General features: G+C 40.5%; 1 protein-coding gene across 1 annotated transcript; it reads right to left on the bottom strand.

Annotated features, from left to right (window-relative positions):
• Positions 1–2852: 2852 nt before the first annotated feature.
• On the bottom strand, positions 2853–5189 carry LOC118773197 (complement C1q-like protein 4). The gene is made up of 5 exons (XM_036522032.1): positions 5096–5189; positions 4630–4720; positions 4426–4482; positions 3660–3690; positions 2853–3316 (listed from the first exon to the last, which is right to left on the bottom strand). The coding sequence occupies exons 2-5, from the start codon at positions 4639–4641 to the stop codon at positions 2916–2918; spliced, it is 501 nt and encodes a 166-aa protein (XP_036377925.1). The 5' UTR covers positions 4642–4720; positions 5096–5189; the 3' UTR covers positions 2853–2915.
• Between the last annotated feature and the right edge of the window lie 4353 nt (positions 5190–9542).

The following is a 9542-nucleotide window of genomic DNA, read 5'->3' as shown; positions in this document are numbered from 1 at the left end:
GCCAGGGAGGGAACTCATCAGCGGTGTTAATGGCCTGACAGACCTGCCCTCAGACCTTCTCTCAGTAGAGGCTCGTCTTGTAGCTGTGCTCAGTTCTCCTCCCCTTGAGTGTGTAGCTTCTTCTCGCTGCTGCCCTTATATTTCCTGGTGTCACTGCTGCCCTTGACACTGTAGGTCACTAGAGGCTTCTTTCTGCACTTGAAGATACAGGAATATTGTGCACTGCGCTGGTCAGGTCATAATCTAGTTCATGTCTGTTAAAAATTGTCAGGATCCAAACATCAACCCTCGTGTTTCCTGAGACGATCAGCAAACAGAACCTTCCCATCTCTTCATCCTGATGTTACTAGATGGTGCTCTTGCTCTTTCTAGTCTCCGGCTCCCTATTGGTGGAATGGACTGCCAATCAGCAGGAGGACTGCACAGTCTCCTATTATCCTCCATCGTCTTCCATATACCTGCCTCTTAACCTTTACTCCCCTTTCCTCTTTAAGACTAAAACAATATTGTTTCTGGAATGTTATTCATCCTGAACTTCACATAATTTATTTATGATGGATTTCATATGAAACATTTGTTGCATTGTCGTGAGATATTAAAGCAATTTTGTTTGAGATTTGTTCATTGTTGTAGTTACATTTTTGTGAATTGCCATTCATGCTGTTGTACTGCTGTGTGTAAGTGTAAATGTATAAATGTTGTGGCTGAAATGAAATGTTGTTTGCTCCACAGTGGCCCCCTCTTCCACCAATATGATCAACAGGATCAACACTGCAGGGGTGAGCTGGGGGGGGGGGGGGGGGGGGGTGCAGAGTAAGATGGAGAGGAAGTGCTTGGTATTTGGGGGGAGGCTGATTCTGATATTTGTACAGGGTCTTTAAGCGGGATATTCAATCAAACATGTAATTTCCTATTTCCATGTGATATGGATTAGAGACGAGTGAATAAAAAGTTGATTGGAATCTTTTAAACTTTAGTGTTTAGACAGATGTGATATTGGGTCAAACCTCAAAAAATTGTTGTCATTATTTTCAGGCTGCTGACTGTGAATATGAGGAAATCAAGGATTCAAACCAACAACCACATGCAGACCCTGCAGTCACTTCCATCCACTGCACAGCCAGCTCATCCAGAGACCCTCCAGACTCCCTAAACTACGCCACCGTCAACTTCCCCAAACGCCCAGACTCTGAGGATCAGTCAGCCATCACCCTCACTAAAGACTCCACTGAATACTCCACTGTGAGCTTCCACACAGACCCTCCTAACTCTGATATCTACTCCAATGTCAGTTCACCCAAATGCCCAACAGAGGACTCTGCCAACTACTCCACTGTCAACTTGCCCACGGACTACTAACTCTCAGAATATCACTCTGCTTCTGTTCAACTTTAATTTTATTTGGAGACCTCCTACATCTTCTCTACTCTACTCCACTGTCATATTGGCTTGGCCTGCACTTCATCGCACTCTAATGTCAGTTTGATGGGGATGTAATTATCTGTGGTGTCTTGGTAAGTGACTGATTTAAAAGCACTGATCTCTTACAAATAATTTTAAGTATGATTTGATTTTTATGTGTGGAATTCAGAGAAAGTTTAAGTGGACCTGAATATAGAGTAAGAGCACTGCAGAAGATATAAAGTACTGGAGATATTAAAGTACAGAACCACATTACCCATAATGCACCTGGCTGTTGTATACCAGTTTAATTCTGTGACTGAGCTCAAGCTGTATCTCTTTTAAATCTTGACTTCTGCACCTCTTTTCCACTTTCCTTTGCTGTTTGCATACCATGACAGTATAACAGCATATTTTTATATTGCCGTATGCTTCAACTATATGTAACGGGTGGGACCTTGCTGCGTTGTGTATTAGATATGATGTTACGAGGGTCAGCGAGCGAGCGAGTTTTGAACCGAGGTTCTCACTGCTCGCTGCTAACCCCTTACAGCCAGCGTCGTTGCCAGTTGAGCTAAAGGCAAATTGCCCTTAGCCTGTCGGCAACAACGCTACTTAACCAGGTCTCGGGGGAGTGACGTAGCCGCTGCAACCGCTCGCCTACCTGCTACCCGCTACCTAAGGCTTTACGCAGGACTCACACGAGCTAATCACTTCAGCTCTGCTACATATAGAGCAGAAAAACATTTTCACAGTGGGCTGAGAGATTTGTTTGTGTAGATTTCACTGCCATATGTTCCCATTGGTGCGCTGCAAATTTCCATTGTTGGAAAATCAACCCAAAATTGGGGAAGTGACGGGAGTGTCCAGTGAAGTTACTTTGTTTCTGTGCTGCTGTGTGGTCTCTTCTGTTGGGTTCCTCCTGCTCACCTGTTACATCAGCACACCTGTGCAGAAGAGAACGCAGGAGCTCTGGGGTTACAGAGCTGAGGGAGAGCTGCTGACTGCTCTGTTTGTTCAGGAACCCATGAATGTGTTTTTCAATAGCATGACAACATGTAATGTCAAGAGCAACGTCATTGCTATGCATATCCTTGCTCATAGGGGCACTGGCACTCTCCAATGTCAATGCTGAATCCTAAACTGTGGTGTAAAATACACTATTTTTCTTAAAGTTAATTACAACAGTTCAGATACGATGGAAATTCTAACAGTTTGAATTCAAAATCACAAACTGAAACATTCAAAAAAGTTGAACAAATTCATTTTCAGTGTAAATGCGATTTGAGCTTCACTTTATTATATAGCAGTCTACAGTGTACACTGATAATAGTAGAAACTGGCAATAACAATTTCAGTATATTCATCTGAAGAGTAAGTGTTTAAAATAGAAGGATGAAACACACAGATTTATTTTATTGCTTCTGGCTGTTATGCATGAAACTTGAGCACAGGGAGATGAAACACAGAAAACAGATATTGGATGATCGTACTGCAGCCAGGAAGTGCAGCTTTCAGAATATCTGGGAAAGCAGTGACCCAGAAAAGGTAATAGTGCGTGACCAAGGCTCTGCCCAGATTAGGCCATGCTTCTGCTTCACATAGACAACATCACCTTTTTTCAGGACAGTCATATATGTAGACAAATTACTAGCAGTGGAGGGTGCAGCGATTTGGGAATGAGACACCATGACTTCAGAGCCACGGACTACCAGATATAAGGCATTATTGTCATTTCCACGACCACTCTGATACGAAAAGAAGAACTGATAGACTCCGCTGACTGGAGCGGTGAAGACACCAGAGTATTTGTTGTATCCTCCACCGATGTTCAGGGTCACATCAGTGTATTTGATATGGTCGACATAGCCTGAAAGAGATGTTGGCATTGAAGCGAAGAAGTGGACAGGAGGACCTATGGAAAAAAAACAGGGAATACAGCAGGATAAGGATTACACAGTCAATTCATACTGATTCAAAAATGCTGCCAATCCAACTAGTAAATGCCCTTGTTTGCATTTAAAATTTTGCATCTGAGTGAAATGAATGTAATTTCCACCTTGGTGCTGAGCTTGTAATCTCTTTATCACATACACAACAACTGTGTTTTGCTATATCACAAAACACAGGGGGATTTTATTGGTAGTTTTCTTGATCTTTTTTCAGCTTTTCCTGTGAAATGCCACTATTCTTTGTTTGTTTGTTTGTGTGTGTGTGTGTGTGTTTGTGAAATGTCAAGCCATGTGAGAGATACTGACCTCGATGCGCTTGGACACCTGTCTGTCCCACCTGTAGATACACAAACTTGAGGTCACATTTGAAATGTACTTAAGGCTGTTCTGTGAAATACAATCATAATCTTACACTTGGCTGGCAAATACTTGCAAAATCAATATTTATTTGGAAAATGAACCCCTGGGAAAGTGTTAATTTGGACGTACTAACCACAGCAAATAAACCTGAATACACACACACACTGCAAGATCGCTCAGTCTAACACTTACAGAGTATTATTGTTAAGTAAGACAGTGTACAATACCACTAGTCTAATGCCCTCACCTATATATTCTCATGCTGATACGTTTTGTAAAAATGTGATTCAACGTAACCTTATTTACCATAATTACTCTATGCTTTTAAAGAAATCTAGAGTATCTAAACATTAGTTCATTATGCGCCACCGAAATAACACTCAGTCTTCAAAGATAACTAGAATTGTCTGAGGTGCTCTAGTTTCATTAAATTTTAGGCATTAATATGAATATTATACACAGAATTAAAAAAAAAAATCAGTGGAATTGAATCTCACATGTAACATCAATACAGATGTGCCCATGCTTTTGTATGGATGCCCCGATATGAATCAGTGTATCACTACACCCCTAATACACACAGTAACACTGTGATTTGATAAACCACTATAACATCCTCCACAGTATTTCACGCTTCATATTGCATTCTCCGTTCAGCTGCAGTGTCTTATGGTTAAGTTGCTTTTAAAGGATCATGGAGGAGAATACTCACATTCTGTGCACTACTTTCCCCCAGCAGTGCCACCACCAAGTAAACAACAGTGACAGCCTGAGAAAAACAGAAAAGAAACCTGTCTGCATATATATGTACAGTAAGTAACAAATTATATGGCATTTGTTTCCTTGCATAATGCAATGCAGTTACGTTGTATGCGTAAAAGTGTGAATTCAGATTTATAGAGAAATGCACTCTTACCTTGACATGCATTGTGCTGAAGATGCCCAGAAATTTAACAACAAGCCTGTTGAATGCTAAAGGTCCTGCTTCAGTCTGAGGACCAAACAATCTTTAAGGGATTCAACAGGAACATCGCTTCATGTGAAAAACTGATGTGAAACATATTTGCTCGTTGACTGTCACAATGGCTGTCATATATTGGGTTTGGGAACTACGCTGTAGAATTTTGGGGTGGTTGATGTGAGTTAATCCCCTTCATTGCAAAGCACATTGTGATCCATGAAATGTGTGATATAAATGTAACCCAATCACTATTGTTATTGTTACTATTATTATCAATTATTTTACCCCTACCATTCAAAAAATTGATAGTGTACAATGAAAATTACCGCTTTTACCAAAAGCTGTTACTTTAAAATCACAACAGAAACAATTTCAGTCAATCATTGCTGGTGAATAAATTCATATGAAAAACATAACTCACCTGTCGAAGACTGTTTTGATAATGACAACAGGAGGTATTGCTCAGGTATACTCTTCTGGGTCCCAGACAGCAGCCTTTATACTGTTTTGGTGGAGGCTGGCGGTCAAAGAATGACAGCTCACAAAATGTTGTATCTACAACACACCCTTGATAGTTATCAACCAAGATCCTGTTCTGTGTAATTTACCTGTTTGCACAAGAACTTCACCATTTCGCTTGAAAAGATAAGGCACAAAGCAACCTAAGAGAAACACTTTTACTTCCATTCTTTTGTACCTATGACCACATTTAAGTGTTTGATTTACCCACATAGATATAAAGGATTTTTTAAAATTTTCCTCCAATTTTATTTGATAAAACAAATATTCGAAAAATATTTTTGAATTACTTCATGAGCGTAAATACCTTCCCTCTCTATTAAGTTGAACAGTATGGTTGAATTTTCCATTGATATTTACAGGTTAGTCCATGAACAAAACCCTTTCTTGAAAAAGTACCATTGCAGAACCCAGAAATTTAACATATGCCATAGTAGGCTGATTATGTGGCTGCCATGTTGTCTATGACCTGCAACTGGCAGTGTCACATGTTATTACTGCCATATGTTGCATATTTTAAATTACCGTAAAGCACCTGTCACCAATTCATGTTTATAAAGATTAGGTAAAGCTCGGGTTAAAGTCCAGTCAATTTGGCATAAATCCAGGTTGGGGCAGCATGTACATTACAAGTCTGTGGATGGCCAATTTTTATTAACAATATCCCAGTAACACAGAATTTTAGTAAATAAACAAAGTCACCCACAGACTTGTAGCTGCAGAATGATTCATCAAAATTCCAGATGACTAAGCCTGTGATATAAATACTGAGGTAGACAAAGAAATTTATACATCTGGGCAAAGTAACAATTTAAGTTGCATTTAAGGATCCAACCAATCCATGTTCAAATCCCTGAGTAACTGGCAGCCTTGAGGTGTTGAGTGGGGTTAAAAACGTCATTGGGGTCATCAGAATTTTAGTAAGTAAACAAAGTCACCCACAGACTTGTAGTTGCAGAATGATTCATCAAAATTCCACATGACTCATGATAACAAAAACATCTGAAGACTGAATCCATTTTTTAAAACTAAGCCTGTGATATAAATGCTGAGGTAGATAAATTTCAACATCTGGGCAAAGTACCAATTTAAGTTGCATTTAATGATCCCATCTTTTGGTCCTTCAGTTCATAGATGTTTTTACGGACAAATTGGGTATAGCTGGAAGTCACACAATGCAAATTATTTTTAAATATCAAACATACAGGTGTAAAATTATATCCAGCTGAATCAATTGAATCAGAATGTTGTTCACATCAAAGAAAAAAGCACCAACATTTCATAATAATTTACCCTATTTACATATTACAGTCTGTAGTATTTATGAATTCAGACAATCAAATAAGATTAAATTAGTTGGGAAGAGAGTCAGTTTTGTCAAGGGGACCGAACTTTGTTTTAAAGTCAGTATCGTGTTCAGAATTACCTGTGCTGTTGCCTTGCATCTCCCTCCTTTCAGCTCAAAAGCAAACATGCTTTGACTTCTGTCACATTAAATGCGGACTGGTGGCAGGGAGGGAACTCATCAGCGGTGTTAATGGCCTGACAGACCTGCCCTCAGACCTTCTCTCAGTAGAGGCTCGTCTTGTAGCTGTGCTCAGTTCTCCTCCCCTTGAGTGTGTAGCTTCTTCTCGCTGCTGCCCTTATATTTCCTGGTGTCACTGCTGCCCTTGACACTGTAGGTCACTAGAGGCTTCTTTCTGCACTTGAAGATACAGGAATATTGTGCACTGCACTGGTCAGGTCATAATCTAGTTCATGTCTGTTAAAAATTGTCAGGATCCAAACATCAACCCTCGTGTTTCCTGAGACGATCAGCAAGCAGAACCTTCCCATCTCTTCATCCTGATGTTACTAGATGGTGCTCTTGCGCTTTCTCGTCTCTGGCTCCCTATTGGTGGAATGGACTGCCAATCAGCAGGAGGACTGCACAGTCTCCTATTATCCTCCATCGTCTTCCATATACCCGCCTCTTAACCTTTACTCCCCTTTCCTCTTTAAGACTAAAACAATATTGTTTCTGGAATGTTATTCATCCTGAACTTCACATAATATATTTATGATGGATTTCATATGAAACATTTGTTGCATTGTCGTGAGATATTAAAGCAATTTTGTTTAAGATTTGTTCATTGTTGTAGTTACATTTTTGTGAATTGCCAGTCATGCTGTTGTACTGCTGTGTGTAAGTGTAAATGTATAAATGTTGAAAATGGCTGAAATGAAATGTTGTTTGATCCACAGTGGTCCCCTCTTCCTCCAACATGATCAACAGGATCAACAGGACCAACACTGCAGGGGTGAGCGGGTGCAGAGTAAGATGGAGAGAAAGTGCTTGGTATTTGGGGGGAGGCTGATTCTGATATTTGTACAGGGTCTTTAGGTGGGATATTCAATCAAACATGTAATTTCCAATTTCCATGTGATATGGATTAGAGACGAGTGAATAAAAAGTTGATTGGAATCTTTTAAACTTTAGTGTTTAGACAGATGTGATATTGGGTCAAACCTCAAAAAATTGTTGTCATTATTTTCAGGCTGCTGACTGTGAATATGAGGAAATCAAGGATTCAAACCAACAACCACATGCAGACCCTGCAGTCACTTCCATCTACTACACAGCCAGCTCACCCAGAGACCCTTCCGACTTCCTAAACTACGCCACTGTCAACTTCCCCAAAAGCCCAGACTCTGAGGATCAGTCAGCCATCACCCTCACTAAAGACTCCACTGAATACTCCGCTGTGAGCTTCCACACAGACCCTCCTAACTCTGATATCTACTCCAATGTCAGTTCACCCAAATGCCCAACAGAGGACTCTGTCAACTACTCCACTGTCAACTTGCCCACGGACTACTAACTTTCAGAATATCACTCTGCTTCTGCTCAACTTTAATTTTATTTGAAGACCTCCTACATCTTCTCTACTCTACTCCACTGTCATATTGGCTTGGCCTGCACTTCATCGCACTCTAATGTCAGTTTGATGGGGATGTAATTATCTGTTAATAAACACTGTCTCTCTGTGGTGTCTTGGTAATTGACTGATTTAAAAGCACTGATCTCTTACAAATAATTTTAAGTATGATTTGATTTTTATGTGTGGAATTCAGAGAAAGTTTAAGTGGACCTGAATATAGAGTAAGAGCACTGCAGAAGATATAAAGTACTGGAGATATTAAAGTACAGAACCACATTACCCATAATGCACCTGGCTGTTGTATACCAGTTTAATTCTGTGACTGAGCTCAAGCTGTATCTCTTTTAAATCTTGACTTCTGCACCTCTTTTCCACTTTCCTTTGCTGTTTGCATACCATGACAGTATAACAGTATATTTTTATATTGCCGTATGCTTCAACTATATGTAACGGGTGGGACCTTGCTGCGTTGTGTATTAGATATGATGTTACGAGGGTCAGCGAGCGAGCGAGTTTTGAACTGAGGTTCTCACTGCTCGCTACCAACCCCTTACAGCCAGCGTCGTTGCCAGTTGAGCTAAAGGCAAATTGCCCTTAGCCTGTCGGCGACAACGCTACTTAACCAGGTCTCGGGGGAGTGACGTAGCCGATGCAACCGCTCGGCTACCTGCTACCCGCTACCTAAGGCTTTACGCAGGACTCACACGAGCTAATCACTTCAGCTCTGCTACATATAGAGCAGAAAAACATTTTCACAGTGGGCTGAGAGATTTGTTTGTGTAGATTTCACTGCCATATGTTCCCATTGGTGCGCTGCAAATTTCCATTGTTGGAAAATCAACCCAAAATTGGGGGAGTGACGGGAGTGTCCAGTGAAGTTACTTTGTTTCTGTGCTGCTCTGTGGTCTCTGCTGTTGGGTTCCTCCTGCTCACCTGTTACATCAGCACACCTGTGCAGAAGAGAACGCGGGAGCTCTGGGGTTACAGAGCTGAGGGAGAGCTGCTGACTGCTCTGTTTGTTCAGGAACCCATGAATGTGTTTTTCAATAGCGTGACAACATGTAATGTCAAGAGCAACGTCATTGCTATGCACATCCTTGCTCATAGGGGCACTGGCACTCTCCAATGTCAATGCTGAATCCTAAACTGTGGTGTAAAATACACTATTTTTCTTAAAGTTAATTACAACAGTTCAGATACGATGGAAATTCTAAAAGTTTGAATTCAAAATCACAAACTGAAACATTCAAACAAGTTGAACAAATTCATTTTCAGTGTAAATGCGATTTGAGCTTCACTTTATTATATAGCAGTCTACAGTGTACACTGATAATAGTAGAAACTGGCAATAACAATTTCAGTATATTCATCTGAAGAGTAAGTGTTTAAAATAGAAGGAACATAGTGAAGCGTTTATTGCTTCTGGCT

The sequence above is a fragment of the Megalops cyprinoides genome, chromosome 1 (assembly GCF_013368585.1).
Source record: "Megalops cyprinoides isolate fMegCyp1 chromosome 1, fMegCyp1.pri, whole genome shotgun sequence".
NCBI classification, from domain to species: domain Eukaryota; kingdom Metazoa; phylum Chordata; class Actinopteri; order Elopiformes; family Megalopidae; genus Megalops; species Megalops cyprinoides.
Note: the sequence above shows the minus strand (reverse complement) of the source record. Positions and strands in the feature narration are given on the sequence as shown.